Source organism: Ochlerotatus camptorhynchus, unplaced genomic scaffold (assembly GCF_037179485.1).
Source record: "Ochlerotatus camptorhynchus isolate MF236.1 unplaced genomic scaffold, CSIRO-AGI_Acam_v1.1 ptg000130l, whole genome shotgun sequence".
Classification (NCBI taxonomy): domain Eukaryota; kingdom Metazoa; phylum Arthropoda; class Insecta; order Diptera; family Culicidae; genus Ochlerotatus; species Ochlerotatus camptorhynchus.
In genome coordinates, this window is record NW_027040620.1 from 400,363 (window position 1) to 428,093 (window position 27,731).

At 40.5% G+C, this 27,731-nt stretch overlaps 1 protein-coding gene across 1 annotated transcript in view; it reads right to left on the minus strand.

Annotated features, from left to right (window-relative positions):
* Positions 1–27,731, minus strand: part of Fur1 (Furin 1) — a 650,713-nt gene that overhangs the window by 375,322 nt on the left and 247,660 nt on the right. The window contains exon 2 of the mRNA XM_065220676.1: positions 25,844–26,957. Coding sequence (XP_065076748.1) covers positions 25,844–26,521 — 678 coding nt within the window. The 5' untranslated portion in view covers positions 26,522–26,957. The remainder of the gene's footprint in view (positions 1–25,843; positions 26,958–27,731) is intronic.

Consider the following 27,731-nt stretch of genomic DNA (forward strand, 5'->3'; position numbering starts at 1 on the left):
GTTTATGGTGGGAAGGTCCTCAATGGCTAAAAGAGGATCAGGAAAATTGGCCAAATCAGTTGCAGTTACCAGAAGACAACGAATCGCAGCAGGAGACACGCCGCACTGCAACAGTTTGCCTGGGGTCTAAATCAGAGGATTTCGGACATTGGTACGTCAGCAAGTTTGCCACATTTACTGATCTTGTCAGACGGACTGAGTACTGGATGCGGCTAATGGCCATGTTGAAGCAGAAACAAAAGGTAATAACCTACAGCAGCTCTCTAACTACGCAGGAGCTAAAGAATGCGGAATTCGCGGTTTTGAGGAAGGTTCAACAGGAATCATTCAAGGACGAATGGAAGAGGCTTTCGAATGGAGAAGCGGTAGCAAGGAGCTCACCGCTGCGTTGGATCAAACCAAGATTGTCAAGGGATAACCTCATTCGGGTTGGTGGGCGATTGGGTCACTCATCAGAACCCGAAGACACCAAACATCCTATAGTCTTACCTGCACGACATCCTTTGACCAAGATGTTATTCGAACATTACCATTTGCAACTACTTCACGCAGGACCTCAACTTCTACTGAGCACTGTAAGATTGAAATACTGGCCATTGGGTGGTCGAAACGTAGCCAGGAATATTGTTCATCATTGTCATCGTTGCTTCCGTATCAAACCACCACCAGTACAACAATTTATGGGAGAGCTACCCTCAGCACGTGTCATCGCTGTACGCCCGTTCTCAAAAACTGGTGCGGATTATTTCGGTCCAATATACGTACGACCTGGACCCCGAAGAGTAGCTGTAAAGGCATATGTTGCTGTATTTGTATGCATGTGCACAAAGGCTGTTCACTTAGAGCTTGTAACGGACTTATCAACCAACCGGTTCCTTCAAGCGTTGCGCAGGTTTATAGCTCGGCGAGGAAAGTGCACGGATATTTTTTCGGACAACGGAACAAGTTTCGTAGGAGCCCGCAATCAAATGTAGGAACTGATCAAGCTGTTGAAGAGCAAGAAGCACAACGAAGAGATCGCTAGGGAGTTAACAGGTGAAGGCGTACAGTGGTATTTTATTCCTCCCGCTGCACCACATTTCGGAGGTTTGTGGGAGGCTGCGGTGAAGTCCGCTAAGCTACATCTTCTGAAGGTTCTTGGCGATAATCCAGTATCGTTAGAGGATATGAATACTCTTCTTTGACGGGTAGAGGCTTGCCTAAACTCAAGGCCAATTACAGCGCTCTCCGATGATCCAAACGATATGGAACCCCTCACACCAGAACATTTTCTGGTTGGGTCATCTCTGCATCAGCTACCAGAATTAGATTACCAGGACATACCTACAAACCGTCCGGCAACCGAACCAATGGCAAACTATGCAAAGGCGAGTCCAAGAATTCTGGAAGAGATGGCGAACGGAACATTTAACCCAACTGCAGGCCACAACCAAGCGTTAGCGACCACCAATACCGATCAAAGTTGGTCAATTAGTTATCGTGCGAGATGATAATCTTCCTCCGATCCACTGGAGGATGGGTCGGATCCTCGAAGTACATCCAGGGTCTGACGGAGTAGTTCGAGTTGTGACCATCAAAACGGCGTCTGGCAGTTTGAAGCGGCCAATTGAGAAAATTGCTTGCTACCAACTAAAAATGATGAGTCAAGAGAGTTCCTCGATCAACTTCCAGATGTCTAGATTGCTAACAGCTCAGTGTTCGAGAAGGGTAGGTTTCTTTTATTTTCAGAAATTCCAGCATTTCAGGGTGGCGAGGATGTTGATGTTGAGAAGTATACTACGGCGATCGCGCTCGCATTGAAGTTCCCCCTGATGTTGCTGCAAGGGCTTGTGGATCAAAACCAACAATCTACCGTATGTCAACGAAGCTTACCAATACAAGCATGAAGGAAAATCAACAGCTGATCGAAGATGCAATCGTTGCAACTGCATATGAGGGTCATAACCGGTAAATCACCAGCAAAAATCGGCACCATCGCGAATTGAGGCCATAGCAATTTAAGGAATCGGCAATAGCGGCCATACTTTGTGTTCTTTTAATGTAGAATAAGTAGAATAAATGTTTAGTTCCGTAAAATAAACTTTGCATACTGTGTAAAAATAAATGTAGTGTTTTAAAGTGAACCAAGGTGTTATTTTCGTGTGTGCTGAGCGATAGGAGACAAATATAGCACAATACGATAGAAAATCCAGGAATCCACTCCATAACATACAGTCCACTCATCGAAGGCTCGAAGGTAAGGACCAGATTACCAAACAAACAAGTTATTTCCTGTATGAATTCATAAACATTCTGGAACTGTGAATAAATTCCAGGTGACCATACTGACCGAATTTTACGAGAGATTGGCTCATCACTTTGATTTCAATAGCATTATGTTAAGAACATGATTTTTTTTTGGAGCATTCCAGGTTTTTCCAGATTTTATATTTTAACTGGTCTAGATTTTTCTGAAAATGACCTGGCATCGCTGACGCTTATTTATGCACTTAGATTAACATACGATGTCTCTCCTTTTTTACATATTCGGCATAAAATATGATTTGTAAGCCCCGGCGGAAGATCTTGTTAAGGACGGGGCTTAGAAAGTATGTTTTGTTCCGAGTATGCAAAAAAGAAGGGACTTCGGATGTGAATCTAAATGCATATACAGCCATTCCAATTCTCAGAATTTCGTAAAAAAATTTAGTTTTTTTTTTCATTACGGTTAGGGTGGTCCAAAAAATTGATTAATTCAAAAATGATTTTTTTTTCAAAAAATAATTTCTTTTGAACCACTGGGCCGATTACAAAGCTGAAAACATCAAATGAAAGGTAATTAAAAGTACTTAGTAGGAAAAATATGGAGCGCTAGACTGAGATTTTTTACAAAGATTACATGAGAAAATTTTAAATTATTTAAAGCTAGGCCTGTTTTTTAACAATCTTCAACGAGATAACTAACTTCAAATGTGGTGTATTTTAAAGATTTTAATTTAAAAAGCTTGGACATAATTTTAAGATTTGACAGTTCGAAGCATTGGCTGGAGAAATATGATGAGAATGCTAAACAAGTTTTGAAGACAAGTGAAGATGCGTTCTAGGGAAATTCAAAGGAATTCTGGGTAAACTATCAATGAAATTTGGACTACAAGTTCATACAAATTCATCTGATGTAGTTCTGGAGAGACTATTCTGGGGATTATGAGCAGTATTCTAGGGAACTCTAAAGCAAATAGGAAAGAATTTCAAGGATCATTCCAAGTGAATTTGGAAGGGGATTTTATTTGAATTAAATCAGGAAAACTTAATGATCACCTAGGGCAGAAAATCTCTTAAATGTTGCACGATCAATTTACTAAAGTGAAATTCCGAGGAGAGCTAACTTTTCTAACTAATTCATAATAAATCTCAAAATATTCCATGCAGAATTCAAGGTTCTTTGAAAATAATTTTAGGAGAATTCCTAAAAGAATTAATAAGAATTTTGAAGAAATATCAAAAAGTTTTGGGGAGAATGGGCAGGACATTTTCAGCATATTTCCAAAGACTGAGTAGTTCTACATACAGCAGATGCTGAAGAATTTTTCAATACGATTCTAAGGAGACTTTCAAGAGAATTACAAGAAAATTCCAAGGAATCCTTCTCAAGAGCATTTTGAAAAGCATTTCCTTTAAATTCTGAGGAAAATTTCTATGGAATTCTGCATATCCAAGGATGTTTTGGTATAATGCTATTCTAAATTCAAAATTTCCAGGAATATTTTGTAAAGAGCATGATGAAGAGAATTTAAAGCAAATTTTCATGAGAAAGTTTAAAAATACAAAACTAAATGTAGAATAAATTTCAAGAGCTTTCTGGATGGAATTCCTAAAGTATTTTGAAAAGATATACTGGTTTCAACGAAATAATGCAGTTAACTTTCCGTACAAAAAAAATCAAGATCAAGATAAGCATAGATTGTCAAGATTCTGAGACTTCAGTTGAGAACGAATTTAGAGATCCTGGTCTTGAAAAACTATTCAAGATTATGGGCTGGATTCAAAAGTCTATGAGAAATACTTGCAATACCGGACTTAGTAAATATATCAACAAAAATGGAATATGTGTTAATGATTCAGGTTAATTCCCGGTTGCTCTGGTATTTCCGGTTTAGTGGCCACCCTTTAAAATACGTTAATAGCTGTCCCGACTGTCATTATTATATATTATATGTCATTATTTCGGTTAGGTCTTTACGTAATTTGGCAACAGAATTGCCTTCATATTTTTCGTTGATTTTTAATAATTAATTTGAATGTTTTTCAATTAAGTATTATAAGTATAGTGGTGTTGACTCACACGCAACGTATCAAAATGAAACAAGCTTTACTTTGATTTAATTTTGAACAGAACTTTGCGGAACATGCCTTCCGGGAAGAAACGGAAATCCACAACAATGATGAAAAGCTTACAAGACTGTTTTTCAACCGGAACCAACTCACCACTTGGAGGCGAACCAGCCCCAGGCTGAAAGCCACCCTAATAAAGATAAATCAATCAATCAATCAACTCACCATGATCGATGCCCAATGGTGCGGACCCACACGGTGCCACCTTTGCACTCACTTGATTCAGAAATGGCAGCAAACGACCCGGAACCCGTCCAACATATACATACAACATTTATACATTCTGCATAAGAGAAACGGGCCTCGACTCATCGCACAATCTGAGGCGGTAGTCTAAACCACCCTAAAATAAAAAAATGTTCCATCGGTTATCGGTAATGGAGTTATCTCAACGAGATTTCACGATAATCACTGACGTTCGTTGGGTAACCTTCCTTGGTAGTCCCAATAAACGTCCTGAGCCATTGTGATGGGCTTTTCCTCATAACCCCCATAATTTGGAAAAAGGCTCATCGCTAAACGATTCTTTGTAACGATTAAATAAATATGCATATTTCCATTCTTCTCAATGGTGCCCTAAATCCCCACTACCAGAAAAAATCCCCATCGAGCACTGCGTATTTCCCAATAACCGTCAATTAGAACGGCTTCACTCCGGAATTAATTTATACACATTCGCGGAAAACGTAATCACTTCCTCTCAACCAACACATCCAGCAACAAAACCAACATCTGAGACAGTATTTTCACCGCCACTACATAGAGACAGATCCGCACAAGAAATATGAATGTTTACAGAATCGTTTCTTAATCGCTTCTTCAAAAGTGCTGAGTAAACATTTCACCACCACCACCTTCCCATTCCTCGCCACCCGGATGCTGCCGAACAAACTCTCAGCAGATGATGACAGTACACTGGGATGGTATGTGGATGTGGTGTATGTGAATTGGATTTGCGTATAGGCGAAAGGGAAGGAAAGCAAGCTCAGCTCGGATTTGAGTCTGTTTGAATGTCAGTGGAAGTAAATCCCTTTCGCCAAGATGTACTTGTCTCGCATTTCATTGCGAATGTCAACGGAGTTTAGAAGAAATGGAACTTGTGCAAAATTACAACTCAATTGATTTGGATCAACGAATTAATGAAGTGTCCTCGGAGAGGACTAGGAGGGTTGTTCTAAAATTCTAATGAAATATTCAACCTCTCAACATCACCATTCATGTAGCCTATTTGCTACCTTTCAGAGTTTTCAGAGTTGATGATTTGGTCTGAAATCACTCCGAACAACAATGTCATACCCTACTCCGGTGCTCCCTATCCAAACACTCACTCTACCGCTAAAAGGAACATGAAAGCACAGTAAAGAACGTGAAACGTGACAGGACGATACGGAAAATAGTTGCTCCCCGTAACGTGACTTTGGGACGACTCTCTAGGCTCAAAGCAGTCATAGTGTGTGTTTGTGAGAGATAGAGAATGGCACACTTTCGACTAAGTTTGCCCTGGATAGAGCGAGCACGACAACGACGACGACGGCGGACGGCTCGGAATGTGACTGGAGTGTGAAAACATCGAGATTTGGATACTTTAGCAAACGGAATGAGATTTTTGTGACGAGGCAATAAAATGAAGTGTAAAGCGGTTAAGAGTGTTGGATTAATTTAAGTTCTTTACTGGTTAACTTCGCTGGACAGTTCAGCGAATTCAGAGGTTAACTTTGAGGACATGTCGAGAATCTCATGCATAATAGTTAAAAGGAAAATCCAACCAGTTAACCATGGAAAAATGGCAAAGAAGGTCTCCGGCAAATCTCCCTTTGGACATGACCTCAAGGATGATTAAAGTTGTTTAATCAATCCATTCAAATTGTCCTCAAGTACTATACACTTAATTTGGAATTCTTCTGGACCAGAGGTGGTAAATGTTATAGAACTTGGAAGCCTCCTTGATGGTGGTTCAGTATTACCGCTCTACGAGTCAATAGTGTGCAAAGTTGGCAGTACTGACAAATCGACCCGGTAGCGTGGTATCCCCAAGAATGGTCAGTGATGATGATCGGCGGTTGAAAAGAGCCCACCGGATCTCGACTCACTCCTCGAACTCTCGATCACTTCCATCACGACAGAACTCCCATCTTACATCTGACGACCGGTTTCTCATCTCTCCTGTTGCCATGAAGAAGTTTATCGGAAGTGCCAAGTACCAGTTGAGACGTAACAGAAGAAGAAGGCCTAATCAAGATTTCAAATTACAAAATCAGATTGTCCATCCAATATCTTGTCTAATTGGACAATTTTTCCAGAGAAATCAACCTTCTGTTTAGGCGAGCAGTCTGGCTAAAACAAGCAATCATATGTCGCAACACTAAAACACCTGTGGAGTTAATTCTCTACTAAACTGTATATCATCCAATAGTTTATGTCCATCTGCACAACTTAGCCAAAGACAGCAGCCTTCTGTCTGGTCGAGCTTTCAAGTTAAAGATAGCAGAAATTTTTAATATAATAGGAATCGACCTGAACAACTTTGATTCAGAAAGCAACCTTCTATCTAGTCCAGCTGTCCTGGTAAGCGAACTATGAGCTGAGCAGTCCTCCGTCAAACCGGTTTTATCCAGCTGTTCATCTTTTCCAAAGACTGCCACCGTTGATCTAGTCGAGCTGTCCAGTTAAAGCACGCTATTAGAAGAGAAATGGCTAGCTAGCGCCACACAGTGAGATTATTTCGGACTGAACTATCCACCATCCAACGGTTCTTGTCCATGTCAACAACTTTACCGAAGACAGCACCAGCAAGCACAACAAATGTTGTTATTAGTCCCTAGACCGCCGTAGAATCAGACTAAAATTTGAGTTTAATTTACTACAAATTTGCTCAATTTTTAGTACATGTCTAACTCAAGCAGCAAAGTTTGGTCAAATATGAGAGGCATTTACTCTAATCCAAACCAATTTTTACTCAGTCCGTGATTTTAGCGAAAATTAGTCAACTAAGCCCACATTTTAGTCAGATTCTACAACCGTGTAGCTTTCTCGATAACGAGAGACCACCCTATGTGGTCAAAATATCACTAGTGGAAGCGGTTATTTAAATCGCCCTTCGACCGCAACGAACGATGTGACCAACCGCTATCCAGCGAAGTGATTGCAAAGGTTGAAGTTTCAAGTTAGTATTAGTGTTTTGATATTTGGAATTGAAGTCCGTGTTAGGGACTTCCAAATCGACACGTATGTCATCCAGGTTTGCAAAGATGCCAGATTTGAAGACATTTAAATTCTTTTTTTTTTTGTAATTACTTTATTTGTACAGGCTCAATCGAATAAACTTTACAGAGCCAAGTTATCCTTTGCGTTATACAATATTACTGTCTTATATTTAAAGTTAAAGGAACTGGACCGAGCACTCGCGGTCGTCTCGAGAAAAGTGGAGATTTACAATTTTTTGGATGGGAAAAGGGAAGAAGGAGGTTTTAAATGTGGTTTACGATACAACTATTTAATTAATCCTAAAGCATGAAATTGTTTCTATTCATCTTGAAAACAAACATTGAAAAAAAACCCCAGACGTACAAAACACAAACTAAACACAAGGTTAATCAAACTTACAATCTAAGGTTAATATCCTTAAAGTAAACATATATGAGTTTCATAAACTCCAGATCGCGTCTAGCCAAAATATCCCGAACTGGAACATTAGGTTGTCTACCTCGAGCCCGAAGGGAATCATAAAAATGTGATCTGACTCTACGATACTCCGCACAAGACCAAAGGATGTGATCAGCGTCCTGATTTAAATTCTGTGAAGATATTTTTCCTATACACATTTCCTATAGACATTTTGAAGACATGTTTTGTGTAGATGTTAGAAGGAATCTATGACAGTAGTTAGAAGAACAAAAGTTCGAATTGATAAAAGGTCGAATTGACATAAGATCGAATTGAACTGAGAAGAACAAACGGCCGAATAGACAAAAGGTTGAACTGAACTTAGTGGGTCAAAAGGTCGAATTGAACAAAAGGCCTAAATGGATAAAAAGTCGAAGTGGACATAAGTTTAAAAAAAAACCAACATCAAAATTTACAAAATGTTGTTTGGAAATTTATGCTCAGTTTAAAAAAAATATTATGCAAATACTCCCAAAGAACTACTCATGAATTAAAGAAGAGATATCTAGATAGAGCTAGAATTAGGGCGTAACTGCCTTTGTAAGCAATAACTTCTCTCGTTAATTTCCAGGAATTCAAGGCAGGCCTACACAAACCAGCATATCCATCAGGTAGGGGAAGTCTTCCCTTACTCGCTGGTTATGTCAATTTGCCAGGGACAGCCATGACTTTCGAGAAATCATCGAGAGAAGTCATTGTTTACTAAATCTGTTACGCGCTAATTCCAGCTCTATCTAAATATGTTGTAGCGACACGCAGTTATTTGTCTCTTAAATTGCAGTGACACGCACAGTAACTATAAGTAATCTTAATTTTCTAAAGAACTGCTCATCATTTTGAGAAGGAAAAATATTTTAGAGTTAGCCACACTTTTTACCGTCCAATAATTTGATCCGTTTATCCATTTCGACCTTATATCTATTTCAAACTTTTTTCATTTCGATATTTTGTCCATTTCAACCATTTGTCCATTTGACCTTTTATCCATCGAAGTCCAACTCGACCTTTTGTGCTTTCGACCATTTGTCCTTCGACCTTTTGTCCAAGACATGCTGAAATTGAAGAAGACTTCCGAAAGCTTTTGAATTTTATACAGACGTGTGGAGATTGTTGCTATAAAAAAGAATAATACTTGAGCAACCTGAATATCCAAAGGACTTTACTTAAATCTTTTATAATTTGGATATCTTTTGAATACTTCCTGGTCAACCTGCAATATTGGGAGAATATTTGGAGACGTTATTTCATATTTTAACGTAGGACTACGTCTGTGATTTCTATATGGGGGTACACTTTGTGAAAACCTAAAATGAAACATGTAACAAAATAATGAAAGATTTTGAACGTTAATAACTCAGCTGCCCCTGGACTTGCCTTAATCTCCCGCAGTTTGTTTATCATAATTTCCTGAAATTATAGCCATTTCCTTTCATTCCCAATAGCTTCTTGAAAGTCCTAAAATTTTTGTGTAGTTAATGGGACTACCCTGACGATCTCTAATCTTTCAATAGTTCACGGAACTTTTCTGAAGTTCTCGCTATTTTTCTGATCTTGTTCTTGAAATTGCCGTGAAATGAATTGAATTGCTCTGAAGATCTCTAAACTTCCTTGAAGTTCTCTGGACATCCGTTCTTTGGAGGATAAGTAACGTTTCCGATTTTTTTCTTTTATTCACTAAGCTTCCCTGAAGTTTTTTGGAGTATCCTTAAATTTTTGGAACTTATTGAATGTTCCCGCTATTTATTCTGAAATTAATAAAACTGTATTTAATTTCACTAATTTCATCTGAAGTTCACAGAACATCCCAGCAGTTCTCTGAACTTCCCCGAAGTTCCCTGAAAAGTTTCTGCAGTTTTCCTTAATTTAATGGAACTGCTCTGAAGATCGTTGGTCTTGACTGAAGTGAATTTTCCTGAAATCGTTGACACTTTTCTGAAGCTATCGAAACTTACCTCTAAGAATCTTTGAACTTCCCTCTAGTTCTAAACGTTCTTGATTTTCTTGCAACTACCCTGAAATGTTCGTAACATCTTTGAAATTCTCTAAATGTTTAAAAGATTCCCGTATAATATGCAGAGGACTCCTCGGCTTCCATAAAAGCGAGTGTCACGTCAACACATTCCTATCCATTCCTTTCTTGATCTGCGTTCCGGCGCTGCCGACGCTGGTATTGTCTAGTTTGAGATCACTAGTTTTTACACATTGATGATGAATTCTAGTCCCAATAATCGTCTATTGGTTCTTTGTGTAATTACAGCTGATCTGGCAATAACAGAACAGCAACCGTGGGGACCTCCCTTTGCTCAGTCGGTAATGGCACAGCTACAAAGCAAGGCCTTGTTGTCCTCTGCTGTTCGAAGAAGTAGTCTCCACAGGTCGCGTTCTACTTTGTCGATCCACCTTGCCTACTGCGCACCTCTTCTTCTTGTTACTGTTGGGTTGCTTTCGAGAACCATTTACACTGGGTCGCCGTCCGGCATTCTTATGACGTGCCCAGCCCACCGCAGTAGCACAATTTTTGCAATGTGGCCGATGGATGGATCGCTGGTGCAAATCGTGGTTCTTTCACCTCCTCCACGTTCCGTCATCCATCTGCACTCCACCGTAGATGGTACGCCTTCACCTTCCGTTCGAGAGGACCACCGGTCTAATCAGCGTCTTGTAAACAGTCAACTTCGTGTGCCGGCGAATTTTATTCGACCGGAGCGTCCTTTGAAGTCCAAAGTAGGCACGATTCCCTGTCATAATGCGTCTTTGAATTTCTCTGCTGGTGTCATTTTCGGCGGTCACCAGTGAGCTCAAATACACGAACACGTCGACCACCATGATTTCGGCACCGTCAATCTGAACTCGGGGTGGGAGGCTAACATTGTCTTCCCTAGAACCTCTTCCTCTCATGTATCTTCGATGCGTTCATGGCAAGTCCAATCCGCCTAGCTTCAGCCTTTAGTCTGATGTACGTTTCCGCCAACGTCTCAAAGTTCCGTGCCATGATGTCAATGTCATCGGCGAAGCCAAGAAGCTGGATGGACTTCCTGAAGATCGTGCCACTCGTGTCTATCCCAGCTCTTCTAATCACACCTTCTAACGCGATGTTGAATAGCAGACACGAAAGTCCATCACCTTGCCGTAACCCCCTTCGAGATTCAAAGGGACTCGAGAGTGTCCCCGATACTCGAACAACGCACATCACTCGATCCATCGTCGCCTTGACCAATCGCGTCAGTTTATCCGGAAATCCGTACTCGTGCATAATCTGCCATAGTTGATCACGATCGATTGTGTCGTATGCGGATTTGAAATCGATGAATAAATGATGTGTGGGCAAGTTGTATTCGCGGCATTTCTGCAGAACCTGCCGAATCACGAAAATTTGGTCCGTAGTACCCATGAATCCCGCCTGGTATTGCCCCACGAACTCTCTTGCAGATGGTGACATGCAGCGGCATAGAATTTGGGAGAGTACCTTGTAGGCGGCGCTCAGCAGTTTAATCGCGCGGTTAAGATAGATTAAATAATAATAATCGATTTTTGGAGTTGGATACTCTTGGAGTAACAATGAGTAATCACCATAGCATGCCTGGTGCAGAGTTACTGACCTGATGTAATATATAATCGTATCGAAAAGTTTTAGCAATCCAGAATGACTTTAATGTCCTTATGGTGGTCGAACGGGTAAACGAATTTTCCCATGCTTCTTAAAAAAAAAAATTATTAGCTTTTAAGTCCTATGATTCCTTTTAATTCTTTTATTTGAATTTAAATAGAATTAATTTTTAATAAATTGCATTCTGAAAAAACGAAAAAACGTTTTGTCAGAAAATGTTCTGACTTTCCCATATTTTTTTGTTGAAGGAAATCCACGGTGAAGACAAACCAGGATAAATTTGAATGCATATTGAACTCCTACATCCAGCTTGACGGCAAGTGAGCACACAAAAGCTCTCATTTGGACCTACCGGTTCGAAAGGCATCAAGCATTTAACACCTCTAATAATATTATGCTTTCAATGCCACAAGCTCATCAACACCTTCTCGGTCAAACGGAATCCACTTCCACACGCACATTCCTCAAGTTCTTTCATCGTCCAAAAAATTAACAACCTAACAGCAGTTTGACAGACACAGAGACCTTCCCACGTCCTTGAGTTTTGGGATTGGAATTGGTCCTAACAAAAAACCTCCGAACGCTATCTAATTACGGTCGGAAAGTGGTTACTGCTGTTTTCCCGTACTTGTCCGAATACCTTCAGAAGCCAGTCAACCAGCCAGACAGACAGCTGGCTAGAGGAGTCCATCAACAACAGTACAGTCCGATGAACAAAAAGGTGTGGAGCCAGGGGTGATGACAGACCACAAACTATCGTCATTTCATCTCATTATCACCGGGTACATTCCGGGAACTGTTCACCGGAGGACACCCCCCCCCCCTCCCCAACCCACGGCTCTTATTGCTATAACTTCCAATAAGGCAAAAAGGAAAGCTGCTTTCTTGTTTTCGCACAAAAACGGACTGATAGATGGGACGGACGGACTGACGATTTGTGAATACAATGATGGTAGTTCCCACCGGCCGACCTACCGACCGGACGAGCAACCGTTTGGTGGTCCAGTGAGCATCCTTTTGATCTTGTAGGTTTTTTCCCGGCTGCTCCATTTGTTTGTTGCAGCAGGGAGTGGGGGAGCAGGGGAAGGAGTTCGTTCACAGCTGCTGACGAAATACATTGTGATGCTTTGTTGGGGGTGGTTTTCTCCTTTTTGTTGTCCAAGTGGGTGGACTCTACTGAAGCGCAGAATGGCAGACACTCGGTGGGTCGGCTGGATGGGTACAACAAGTAACACTTTCCGGCTTCCGGCAGGCGTGAAAGTGGAAACACGTCACCTAATGTGCCGGAGAATATAGGATTCATCTTGGCGGCGCGTCACATAGCTGGAGTCTTTTTGTGTTGTTCAGTGCTCGGATGACACAGTGAGAATGGGTGGTAGGAGACGGTTTCGAGGGTATTTAGTGCAATGCAATTCAAAAAATGCTTCGTTTAATTTTGGATTCGACGGAATTTACGAAGAACCAGTATGAACTTATCAGCCAAGTAGAGTTCAACGACGTCCTCCCGGACGGTTTGTATACCAACACGTATGCCTCTCGCAATTGACCTAATGGTCTCGCCACACTTCCTCACCGTCAACCATGCCACATGTCTGCTGCTGTTGCTACTGCTGCGAATCTATACTCCCCGGTTGTTATCCGCCTTTGATTGGTGTGTTTGGCCTCTCAGCAATTTGTGCCAATTGCTTCTAATTTACGACGCAGTTGCCTCTCTGAACGTACACATAGAAGAAGCCATGCGGAGTCAGTATCTTAAGACTTCCACTAACCACTCGCAGCGCTCGTAAAATCTGTACCGAACCGCACATTGATTAATAGAAAAAAAATACTAGATATCGTCGTCGTCGTCCCAATTGGTCGTTGGTCCGAGTCGACCCTAGCCATTAAAATTTAATCGTGCCACATGCCTCCACCACATTCCTCTTGGTTCTCGCAAATCTTGGGTCCCAGGAAGGTACCAATTTGCTTACAATAAACTGTTGCTGTGCTGAGAGTGTGCATTAATTTCAAGTACCAATAACTTTTGCTTGGGTCGTCTTTCGGTAGTCGAAATGTTGGTCCGGAAAGCCAAACAAGCCATGTCGTCCTGCAGGCCTCATTGCAGGCAAACCGAAAATGTCCAAACACAACACGCCAGATGGCTCAGCCATTTCATCCAATAAAGCTCGGAGAACACATTATCCCAGTTTAATGGCCATCGGTTGGGCTGAGCTCTCATCATGATCGCCACAGCAAACATTTCGATATCCCCCTATCTATCTGTCTCTCTGCGTCTCTGACTTGAATTGATAGACCACCCCAATCGAATGTGCTGAATGGACAATATCATACGTCAAAATGAGTAGGTTTTTAGGCGGGACTCGAAAAAAATGGGGACCAATACTCGGTACCGGAAGCTAGTTCCTTCCAGCTAGCACACGACACAGGGCACAGTCGGCAATGAAAGTCGATTAAAATTTCCAATACCGGTCCCCTCTGTGATGAGGATGGCCAACGGTGGTGAACGAGTTACGGTTCTTGGCTTGAGAGGTGAAGAAAGCCAATGGAATACAAATATCGTCCATCATCGCGGAAGTAATCGATGTTTTGGCTACTAGTTCTAGCTTTTTCCTCATAGATGGCAGTATGGTAAATATTATATAATTAAGAAATTCTCTGCAACTAGGTAATTATTTGGAAAACGGTAACTACTGGCAGATATGCAAAAATTACTCGCTATATATTATAGAAAGAATCATTCTAGTTTTTTAAATAATCGAACAAAACCACAAAAATCATCATCACATTTTTCAGATTCCTTAAATGGCTTTTTGACGTAGGACTACGTTTGTGAGATCTATATGGGGGTACACTTTGTGAAAACCGAAAATGGAACATGTAACAAAATTATGAAAGATTTTGAACCAAAGCGATTTCCCTAACACAGATTTCAAAGTTGAATTCCATCCGGTCTCACCAAACGGTGTTTATTCAATAATCCCTTGGTGAGTGGTGGTATTCTCCAGTACACAACGAAAGGCTCCCCGTAAGCAGCGAGCTGCATCCCTCATGAGCATCCATAAAAGGAGGGAGAAGCCGCAACGCCTATTGATCGGAATCAGTAGCTCTTCGTGAGTCGCTGTGGGCCATCTAAACAGAGAGAACCCCACTCAAATTCCTATTCCTACACAAAACATAAGCTGCTGCTGCAGTTAACAAATAAGATTTATTATATAAGACCACGTAGTCCTACGTCACCATTGCGTACAACTCCATAGGGCTGTTCCTTGTAGATTTTTAATACACTGTAAATGCACAGCGGTCCGAAACGTAAATTTAGCGAGAATAAATTAAACCTACCTTTAAATTCAATATAGGGTGTTAGCGTCATCGTAGATATTGTGTATAATCAAATGAACCTTCTTTTTATAATAAAAAACGTTGATTAGAGGGTGGTCCTCATTTTAACTTAAATCAGAAACCTTTTTAGCTTTAAGTAAAAGGTGGTCACATTCTTAAGCAAAGTTGTAGAAAATATTATTTCAGGCAACTTTGCTCAAGACATATTTTTCCTAGCGCTTCATTTGACCGTGCTAGAACTATTCTTCTGATTTAAACTTGGGTGACCCTAAAACCATTTTTTTAAATTCTAACATATTCGTTTCAAATGTTTTGAAAAAGCGGTCTTGAGAAGAGTTGTAGGGGAAATTATGGGTAAGTTTTCAACATCTTATTCCTTCAATCTTTAGAAAAATCAAAACGCTGTTTGTCGGTTTTTAAGCTTCTCCTTAACATCAGAAAAATTACTGGAAATATAGTTTTGAAAATTTTATGATGATTCCGAGAATTTCAAGAAACTTTCGACAACTTTGCTAGACGGATAGCTCAGAGAAAGCCGGCGCCGGTAGTGTAGTGGTAAGCGTGACTGCTTCCTCACCCCAATGGGTCTCTGGTCACGCCATCCTTCGGAACAGAAGTAAAGCCGTTCCACGGTCCATGATTTGATAGGTTGATATGTAGGGTCCAGGTATGGAGTCTGCTTCCCTGGCGTCGGTAGCATTGGTGCTCAGCACGGAAAACAAGATCGACGAAAACCAAATAAAGGAAAAACAATGTTATTAATTATGTTTGGGTTTCGGTCCTGGAGTTGGGATCTTCATCAGGGCTAGTTTTAGTAGATCTCAAAACTTTTTGCGATAACGGGAGATGTTACATCGCATGCAGGAGGTCAAGTCCAAAGACTGAAAAGCGTTTTGATCCACCGTTAAACTGAAAACCCAATCTCAAAAAATAGTATTTTGCAGCTTTTCTGATTGCACTGATTACAGACAAATTTTACCAGTACTCTAGTTTTGTGCATACTTGCCTTAATTTCGATTATGGATGCTCCTTAACGGGGATGAGTTCCTAAGTAGTTCCGTTTAGATTTCCAAGGAAATTAATTTCCAAAAGGTAACTTTTGCAGATAATTGTGGAGAGCATTTCAATGGAATTTTTGAGAATACTAAAATATTTGTAGAGTAAATTCTAAGAACTTTCTAGATGGAATTCCTAAAGAGGTATCTAGAGAATTTTAAGGTTGTTATGGACAGCGACACCGGTGGTGTAGTATTAAGCGTGATTACCTCTTATCCCAGCAGGCCTGAGTTCATTCCCAGTCGGCACCGCCGGGATGTTCTGAGCCATAACATCTCTGATCACGCCTTTCTTTCCTTCGGAAGGGAAGTAAAGCCGTTGGTCCACGGTTCATGAGTTGATGGGTTGATAGCAAGGGGGGCCAAGTGTGGGAGCTACATCCCTGACGTCGATAGCATTGATGATCAGCACGGAAAACAAATCAAGGAAAAGGTTGTTATGGGCGATAATTTCAAGGAAATGCCATGAACATGATTCTGGGGAATTATTAAAGCAACTCTGAAGACATCTTGGGGCGATTCTAAGGAAATTCTTTAAAAAATTCCATAGATATCCTAAGAAGAATTACACCTTATATACATCTTAAAATTATCTAGGTAATGCAAAAATTTAAAAATTGTCAAAACCCCGAACAGTTGTAAAAATTTCATGCGAAAAAATAAAATAAGATCTCAGTATAAGAAAACACTTCAAAAGGGAAGTAATTACCCGCACGACACGAGTCGGACCCCATTATATGTAAGTCTTATTGGTAAACCACCTCAGGACAAAGAAAAAAATGAGACGCTGAAATGACTGAGACTGAGGACTTTTCTTTCTATCTCAGACTAAGGAAAAGTTGAGTGGCCACCATGCTCCATTTAATTGAGTTTAAGTTTAAATGTAGATTAAAAGGCTACTTTGATCACTTTTCCCATAAAAAAAAACTACAAGGAAATGGGGTTGTACGCAATGATGACGTAGGACTACGTGGTCTTATATAATAAATCTTATTTGTTAACTGCAGCAGGAGCTTGTGTTTTGTGTAGGAATAGGAATTTGAACGGAGTTCTCTCTGTGTATCTTCTTTAGTATGACGCGCTTGACATAGATGGCCCACAGTGATTCACGAAGTGAGCTACTGAATCCTATCAATAGCGGTGCGGCTTCTTCCTCCTTCTATGGATGCTCATGTGGGCTGCAGCTCGCTGCTTGCGGGGAGCTTTTCGTTGTGTACTGGAGAACACCATCACTCACCACGCGGTGATTGAATAAACACCGGATGGAATTCAACTTTGGAATCTGTGTTAGGAAAATCGCCACACGGAGTGTACCGCGCATTGTGTGGATCTCTTTCTCACAGATTAGTTGGAAAAGAGTGTGCGAAGTAAATGGGAGAACCACACACTCTTTGTTTGGTGCTTTCCAGCCCTGCTCCTGAAGTTTTACCTGACTTGCTCCTGACTTCCTCCGTAAGTGTATTCTGACTTCCTTTGGAAGTTTTTTTTTCTGACATCCTCCGGAAGTTTCGGTCGAGTTCTCTTGGAAGTTTTTCTAACTCCCCCTTGAAAGACCTGCTAACTTGCCCCGAAATTGTCTTCCAACTTCTTCTGATTATTTCTCCAAACTTGGTCTGAAAGGTTCTTCCAACTTTTCTGGATGTTCCTTTCAACCTCTCACAAAAGGTTTGCATCAGCTTCCACTAAACATTACACATGATTTATTGACAAAGATCTACAAAGTGAAAATTTTCCGTATTGCTTCAATTGAGAACCGTGATATTAGGTAAAATTCACGGGAATCGTTTCCCAGGAAACATTAACAAGAACTATTAAATCACAAAATTACAATATTTTTTTTATTCATTGGCGTCATTTTAGCAAACCCCCAGACAAAAAAATCCTGGCTGCGTAATTGGGTTGATCAAGTATTTTTCTGAAGATCGGCAACTGTGGAAAAATTCAAATGTCGTCTTTCAAATAATCTCCAAAGATGGCAGGTTGGTCAGAAAGCATTTAACACATCTTCGGCTGATCGGAGATTTCAATAAAGTCCCTTGGATATTTTTTCAAGACTTCATTAAGATTCTTAAGATATTCTAATGTTCAAAATATTTAAATGACGTCTTCAGATGTTCTCCCAAGATTGCTGGTTAGCATTAGCATTAAGCAAGTTGCACAAATTCGTAGGTGGTACAAGCCCAAGTGGATTTCATTGGGTTTGGCTTCTAGCCAGTTTCAAAATTTCCCAGATTTAGCAGACCTTTCTTCATCATTGACGATTCTTGAAACTTTGACTATATGTTTTTAGTATTACTTCTACGTGAAGTCAACGATTTACATAGTTGAAGATGCTAATTTCAAATAACAGACTGTAGTGGTAATTTTTATACGATAGATGGAGTAGATGAAAGCATAGAGTTGATAGTTCCGTTAGAGTACGGCAGTGTGAAGATTGTATATAGATATTAGACAAGCGAGCTAGGACAACTTTTAAGGAAGGTACAAATCGGTTTTTTCATCTCTCTTTACGAAACTCCCCCTTTGGAGAGGGATGGTGAGGGGTGTCCCCCCTCCGCCACCACTGGCAAAAAGAGATGAAGACCGACCAGCTCATGTACCAACTGTGTGTTTGAAACAGTTCTACCGATTTTTTACCGCACTTCAGTTGTTATTTGAAGGGAGGCATCCAGTCGTAGGTTTGGAAATTGCAACTATTGTTTACCCCTACCACGATATGTGCTCCTGTCATCGTCGACTTGACGATCTCGAGGGGACACGGGTGGGGTAGGTGCTGCTACTGTACCTTTCGACCATTGACAGTAATTGATGGTATGCTCCCATCCAGAGTTATGTACTTTGACTATATGTTTTTAGTATTACTTCTACGTGAAGTCAACGATTTACATAGTTGAAGATGCTAATTTCAAATAACAGACTGTAGTGGTAATTTTTATACGATAGATGGAGTTCAGGGCCCAGCAAAGTTACTTTCAATCGAAAATCGTCGTATCGTCGACGAAGGTGTCAACCATCACTTTCAATTGAAAGTCAACATCAACCGAACCACTTTCGATCAGTTTTCATGCTGTTTGTTATGGCTTGACTCGTGTTCATTTCGTCTTTGATTGTCAAACGAACTTGCTTTGGCATTGAAGCGAAGCTGTTCGATCCAAATTCGCGCAGTTTTTCTGACTTTTGTTCATTGTTCTCTCGGTTCATTTAAGCGCATCCGCATAGATCTGTGCATGTAGATGTCAAATTCTTATTTAAATAGTGGTTTGTTTACTCATCAATGTGAGTATTTTTGGAATCGGAGTTACGTCTAGAGGCCGGTATTTGCGTAATCGGGGTGACGTCTAGAGATTGGAAATAGATATGCGACGCCATTTTGAAATCCAAGATGGTGGCTTCCAGTTCGAGAAAGTATAGGATAATACTGTCAAATACCCATCAATATGGGTATTTTTTGGAATCGGAATAACATCTAGAGGCTGAAAAGAAAAAAAAACCAGACGCCATTTTAAAATTCTTGAAATTTTTAAAAAGTTTGAAATTCTATCAAATACACAAACATATTTTTTTTAGAATCAGGGTCATGTCTAGAAGCCGATATGCGATGCCATTGTGAAATCCAAGACGGCGGCTTCCGATTTGATGAAAAGTGTGTGTCAAAGACCCATCAATTCGGGTATTTTCGAAATCCCAGTAACGTCTAGAGGCCAGAAACCGATGTTCGACGCCAATTCTAAGATGGCGGCTTTTGTGAAATACTGTCAAATACCGATCAATGTGAGTATTTTTAGAATCGCGGTGGCATCTAGAGGCTGGAAATCAATGTCCGACGCCATCTTGAAATTTAAGATGGTGGCTTTTGATTTTAGAAGAAGTGTCAAATACCCTATAAATGGTGTCGAATGATGGCCGCCATCTTGGACTCCAGAATGGCCTCGTTAGTTTAATATTCGTTTGATATAAAAAAATATTTTGTTACTACATATAATCCGGATGCCATGCCTACTGGCAACCGATATTGTGCGGATACTATCCAGTTACTATATGTTGATGCCTGACGACGCGACGCGTGACAAGTCGAATGAGCACCGAATCGAAGTAAACGTGGCAAAAACGAAGGAAGCAGTTTTTGATTCATTCGTCAATCGAAACCAGTCTTTGCTTCAAATGAAATGAACTGATGCACTTGACGAACGAAACAAGTGATAGTCAAGTAATGCTTGACAGGAGGAATGTTCATCGTGACTCAATAACGATGACTTACACGAAAATGATATTGCTCGAAATGAAGCGATTCTGCGGAGAGTTTATTTATTTATTTATTTCTACTTGTCAACAGATAAAATAGTTACCCTAATGACAATTTTCTATATCTAAACATCAAAACTGCTTCAAACACAAAATTAACGCAAACATCTCTTAAAGCTACGCTTATTTTTCTCGCGGGACACATTAAAATCGAACACATAATAACAACTATTGAAAACGCGGCACATATTCAACATTGGTTCGTGTACGCCATAGTTGGTCCTCGAACGCCGGTTGTTGAAGAACGCATGCAGCCGGAGGTCCCGTCGTTGAGTGTTGATGTCAAGAAGACTGAGAAGTGTGGAGCAGTCGACGTTCCCTTGCAGAAGATCCGCAACGAAACAAGCCTTCGCCACATTACGCCTTCCTTCCAAGAGCTCCAGGTCGATGAGGTTACAGCGACTTTCATAGCTCGGCAAGTTACGCGGGTCGCGCCAACGAAGGTGTCGCAACGCAAAGCGAATAAATTTTCGCTGAACAGCTTCAATTCTATGGATGGCATTCTGATAGAATGGCGACCAAACAACGGCAGAGTATTCCAGTATAGGTCGAACCAGGGAACAGTATAAAGCCTTCAGGCAATACACGTCCATGAAGCTTTTGGCGAAACGGAATCAAAATCCTAGCTGCGATGAAGCTTTAGATACAACATAAGCAATGTGATCCTTGAACGTTAATTTGCAATCGAGCATGACTCCCAAGTCCTTGACAGTCGATTCGCGTTTCAAGCTTATTCCTCTTAAGGTGTAATCGTGGAAATGCATCGCCCGTTTACGGCCAAAGGAGATGACCGAGCACTTGGACACATTTAAAGACATCCTGTTTATCCGGCACCAATCATCAAAGACTTCAAGTTCTTGGTGGAGGAAATGAGCGTCTTGAGGCCCTTTTATTACGTAGTAGAGCTTCATGTCGTCGGCGTACGAGAGTTTAAGGCATTTGAGGATCATTTTCATTTTCTTTTCTTTGTTTCGAAAATGTAGAACCCTGGTCTGGTTCATTTTGCAAAACTCTTCAGGTTGATCAAGATGAAGATCTGAAGATCTTTAACTGTTAAAAAAATGTCATCGCTCAGATATTCTCCCAATATGGTATCCGGCTGATCGAAGATTGCAGTAAAGTCCTCTGGATATTTGTTTGAGACTTCAGGTGGATGAAGTTCATCTTGAAGATCTTTAGCAGATCATAAATTCAAATAATGTTCTCAGATATTCTCCCTAGACGGCAGGTTGATCTGGAAGTATTTAAAAGATTTTCACTTGACGAATATTTCAATAAAGTCTTCTAGATATTTTGCCATATTTTGTCAGATGTTGCGAATGCTCGTAAAGGGAACCTCAGAATTCTTGATTCGTGCACCTATGTTGGATTTTTATACTTGCGATTTTCCTTCACCGTGAACATTTTCGTGGAAAACATTTTTCAGATTAATTTTTTTATGAATAATGAGATAATTTGATACTCCACAAAGTTCTTCCTACGATACTTGGTTCATGAGTTATTAATGTTCAAAGTACATACGTGACGTCCGGGAAAATCCGAAAATTTCAACTAAAATTTTCCGGGCGAATTACCACCCCGATTTTTTTTTTAATTTCATAAAATTCTGAGACTCTATCTTATGAGACAAAGTTCAGCCTTAATTGGCTCCAGTAAAATTCCAGAGGAAATCTGCAAAGAAATATTTCTAAATTAAGCAATATTTTGTTTTTTTTTCATTGATTTGTTTTCCGTCGATCTTGTTTTCCGTACTGAGTACCAATGCTGCTACGAAAGCAGCTCACAGACCCGTACTATACCTATCGACCTATCACCTAATGGACCGGGGACCAACGGCATTACTTCCCTTATACCTCAAAAATCCCGACGACGCTGACTGGGATTGAACCAAGGCCCTATGAAGTGAGAGGCAGTCATGATTCCCTAAATAAGCAAGATTTTGTAATAGTACAGGGTGGCAAGTGAATTTCCATTTTGAAATTCCTGGTTTTTCCTGGTTTTCCTGGTCAATGATTTAAATATTTCCTGGTTTTAAAAACCATGGATTTAAAAAACAATTTTTAATAAAAAAATAAAGTGAATCATTCTTCGCGCAATGCGGAACTTCACAAACCAAAATAGGTATTAATGTTCTAGTGAATTCCCGTGAAGTCTTTATCTAATTGTTTGCTGTAAAGAAGCTAGTAGGGAGCCGCGCTACTTCGTCGTATCATGGCGCATATTTCCGTTCTATGTGCTAAAACTATAATAGCAAAGCGTTTTCACTAATGTTTTTGCAAAAGTATCTTTGCTTACAAGATTAATTACGATTGACACTGAAACATTTGCGATAACCCGTAAAATGAGCGATTTTAGGGGTGTATGACGAAGAAAAGCCCTATCTAATGTCTGAAATTTAGAGATCTATAAGCCCCTAAGTCTTGAGATTTCTGTTTTTGAAACTGCGATTTTTTTAACTTTATTATTGAGATTTTTAGCCAACGGGCTAGTTTATCTCAAGGCGAAATTGCGAAGTGTGATGAATGAGGACTCTTTAAAGAAACCTTTGCTTCTTACAATTTTACGAATTTCCAGTTTGTTTAAATTTTCCGCAAATTGTCAACGATTAAGGATCTTATTTAGCGGAATTTTGATTACAACATGATTTCAAAATCATATGATTAAAAGATTTCATTAGAAACGCTGATAGTATTGCCTGAATTTCATAGGACTTCCCCGAAGTTCGAAGAGCTTTATTTAAGATCTTAAGACTTTCCTGAAGTTCGGAGTTTTTTGAAATTCATAGGAATTGCTTAAATATCGTAGAAGTACCACGAAGTTCGTAGAAATTCTCAGAAGCTCGTAAGACTTCCTTCAAGTTCGAAGAACTTTCTCGAAGATCTGAGGACTTCCCTGAAGTTTGAAGGACTTAACTGAATATATGAGGACCCTAAATTTAGAAGAGCTTCCCTGAAGTTCATAAGGCTTTAAATATCGAAGGGTTTTCCAAAAGTTTGTGGGTCTTTCCTTAATTTCTTGGAAATTCCCTGAAGTTTGAAGAGCTCCCATGAATTTCGTACGACTACCTGTAGTTCAATCGACTTCTCGGAAGTTCTAGGAACGTTTTTGAGCTCGGAGAACTATGTTAAGTTCACAGGACTTCCCAAGAGTATTGACGACTTCTCTGAAGCTCGGGAAAAAAATCCATAAGTGTCATAGGATTATCCTTAAGTTTTAAGCAATGCCTAAATGTCGTAGAAGTTACATTAAATCTGTAGAAAATTCGTAGTTATTCCCCAACGATTAAAGGCCTTCCCTGAAGTTCGTAAGACTTCTCTGAAATTTGTAGAACTTCTCTGAAGGTTGGACCGTCGTAGGTTATCACAGAAGTTCATAGGGTTTTCCTGAAACTTGTAAGACTTTCCCGAATTTTGTAGAACTTGCATAAAGTTCGAAGGCCTTATCTGAAGTTTTTAGAAATAGAACTTTTTTATTGAACATGTTGAACAGGTACTTCAAAGTAGTTACACGTTGGCACCGCTTAAGTCTGCTATCAATTAAGCACAAATCATACAAGCAATTGATTCGAGAAAAAAATTATATTAAAAATAAACACAAAATTTGTTTACTAAATTCTCAGGGTTAATTTTGTTCATCAATGTTTAGGTGTGTGAAAGATTTAGCTTGAACAAAATCGTGAACCTGATTATAAAAAGAAACTTTGACATACATACAATTTAAAACCTATTTAAATTATACAAACAAGATTATTTTCCTGGTGGACTTATGAAATTCCTGGTTTTTTCCCGGTTTTCCTGGTTTTCCTGTTTCACTTGCCACTTTGTAATAGTTATCAGAAATCAAATTTCTGGTGTTAGAAGCATCCATTTCTGGAATACGTTGATACAAAGATTCTCCAAATTCTCCAAACAAGAACAATTAAAATTCACTTCGAGTTGGATCAATCACTAGCGCCCGCAAAAGCAACAACAACGAACGAACGCCCAAACTGCAAACCACGATGCATCCCGCATCTAAACCAACGCGTGACAAGCCGAGCGCGAGATAGATGAGCTTTGGACCAATATTCCCCAGCGTCAACAATATCCTACCAGTCAGATGCTGATGGTTTCCCCCTACGAAGGCACGCACCGTTCAGAACGGGCAAATTTCGGAGCCAACAACGCCGGGATATGATTAGATCCGCCGCTTGTTTTCGCCGTTGTTCAGCGCGGTTTCATCCGACCGACCGTTGATGCCTATTATAGACAGGGATGAAATGAAAATAGCATATTTCTTTTGATATGGCCCTACCATGGAGGGGGGTCCCACGCTAGTTCGCCAGTGGTTTTAATTATTATCCCTCAATGCAAACCGGCTCGGCGGTGCAATGGTGAAGTCTTATGGAACTGTTGTCGATGGAATTTCGAGAATTGACGTTCCGATAGGTGTCAGCATAGAATTTCGATTAGACAGGTGAGCTGTGAATGGTTAGTGGACGATGAAACTAACTGGAATTGCAACGAAACTAACTCTTAAAATAACAAAATTTCCTAGTAATGCAGCAGTTTGTGTGATATTTACCGTGATTCCAACGAATGTCAACAATCAAAAATCAAACAACCGAGCAATATTTAAACTACTAAAAAACTGTCACATCCATACAGGTAGACAAAAAGTCAGAACTCAATCCTATTTAGTCCTGGGCAAACTGGACTGGAAACAACGCAGTAAAAAATATCCATCATCCCCCATTGGCAACAATATTGGAAAATTAAAACTTCACTTTGCATACACGGGTCGATCCACGGACGGTCAACGGATCTGTTGACAAAAAAAAAAACGATCAGATTAATCCACTTATAAGAAGCATGTGTTCGAAACTTTTGAACATCATTGCACTAGTAACACAGAGAACGGTTGCAGAAACGTCTATGTGACTTTTTTCAGTCTCAATCAAGTTCATGCAAGTTTGTATGCTATTTGGTGAGAAGAGTTTCATTAGCATTCTAGGGCTCATGTTTTCAAATCAAATGAAACGGTTGCATAGCAATCAACTTAGTCTTCGCCGAGTCAATTCGGGTCCTGGTTTCGAAAATGGATTACCCATTTCCCGATCCGGATATCGTAGCCTTTCGGTGCACGGCAAACGGCACAAAACGTGGCCAAGCTAAATACGCGCTATGAAATTGCTCGTTCCGGCTGCAAAAACATCCTTTTATCGGAGAAAATGCGCCTGCCATATTGGCAAACGCATGGCAATGTAATTTGCAACTACTACCTACGTTGCAGGTGTACTCGACAGTTGCAAAAAAAAAGTGATAAAAATGCGAACACGACTTTTTCCAGCATCGATATTTGGGAGGCACGGTTGTAGGAGACTGATAGGAAACGATGGAAACATTATACGTTTCTGGCAGATGTGGTGGCCTTTAGGGCATGAGCTATCATTTTCAATTTCGATGTCAAGTGTTGTGCTGAAATTTGCCCCTCAATTTCACATTAACAAAAAAAAAACTCCACCTACCTTGCCCTGATTGATGAACCCGTGCTCGTCGGCCACCTGCTCGGCCGTTTCCTGGCCGCCCTCCGGAATGTGCACCGCCCATTGATGTGTGTAGTGTCCGCTGCCCTCGTAGTGATCCTCGTACGCACTCCCACTGATCCCCGCGCGTTCGAACGGATCCAGTTCCAACGAGTTTGCACTAGCTAGCTGCTGCCCTGCGATATCACTTTGATTACTGCTATTACTATTAACACTACTACTGCTACCAACTGCATCACAGTGAACCGTGGAAATTGCACCTACTAACACTACTCCTACTATGTACAACACTACCGCCAGCGGATATCGATGCCACCGGGCTGACGACGACGACGACGAAGGCCTGCTACTGCTCCTGCCCTCCTGCTCCGAATCACTGCTCTCACTGTAGCTCCTACCACCGGGCGGCGATAACAACGCCACCGACACTGTTGCCGTAGCGCCCGGCATCGCCGGCAATGGGCAGGACTGGAATGCTACTACTGTCGGTGTCATCGGTGCTTCTTCCCCTTCGCCGACCTTCCGTGACATGCGATGACTACTACATTTGGCACTTTTTCGACGGCGACCGCCACTTGCGCAGCAGGGTTCATCTGTCCATCTAACGTCACTGGACATGACTTCACTATCGGTAGCAATCTTCTCGTCGTCAAACTTCATTGATTGGCGTCTCTTCTGCTGCTGCTGCCGCTGGCTGATGAACTCATTAGGCTCTTCACTAGCGCTCAGCACTTTAAACACACAATACCTTCGGTTTAAAATCACCACCGTCGTTGACGCAACAAATTAAAAACGAATTAAATGCCACCCCCTTGGCTGAACCGCGGCGGCGTACTATTCTCTCTTTCTATTCTTAATCTCACCCGGCGCTGACGGCGACGGCAGCCGACGTTGATTGAATTAAAATATGATTATTAATTTCTTCTGAGTAGGACTTCTTTGGCTTTTCATCGGGCTAAGCGTCGAGTATTTCTTGCGGGGGGTTTTGCTGGTTTTTGTTAGGAAGTTGCGATTTGCAAGTGACTTCCGTTTTGATTAGTGCTTGCTTGTGGCACGTGTACCGGTGACAGTTGCTGGATGTGCGTTATGAGTTCCACTGAAAAAAAGGAAAAGCAAAATTATAATAACAACTTGAGTGGCATTGAGAAAAATTCTTAAGAAATAGTTTGTAAGCAGTTTAAAGAGCTTTAAAATTAATCAAAGTCTGTAGTTTAGAAATTTATAGACACCACAGTTTTAAAAACTAGTTATGGTTCGAGATCTCGATTTCGTTTTCCAAAATCCCAATATTGAGAATTTCTGAGTTGGAGATTTGGTGTTGTTTCCAAAAAATGTTGAATATTCTTTAAAATTAGGTAAGCCTATTTTCGTCACAATATAAGCAGCGTTGTATGGACAAAGGGTCGAAATGGACAAAATGACGAAATGGACAAACTGTCGAAATGGACAAGAGGTCGAATGAACAAACGATCGAAATTGACAAAAGGTCGAATGAAATGTTAATTAGCTTTTATCTGGCAAAGAACTGCTCATCTTATAAAGAAGGTGTCAATTACAAAAGTGAGGAATAACGTTAGATTACTTAAAGTCTATGAGCGATGTAGGTACTTGCTTTTATTCTCCACATTGCCTTTCCGACATTTTCTTTGATTTTTCGATCCACTTAAAGTGATTTGACCTTTTGCCGTTTCAGACAAATTCAGCATTCTGCATTTTTTCCAGTCGACAATTTGTCGCTATAAATTTCATTAATTCAAGGGAACTTGGCGAAAGTTCCAAAAGAACTTGTCGAAAGTTCCAGGGGAACTTGTCGAAACATCCAGGGCAACTTGTCAAAAAATCCAGGGGAGCTTGGTGAACGATTCAGAGG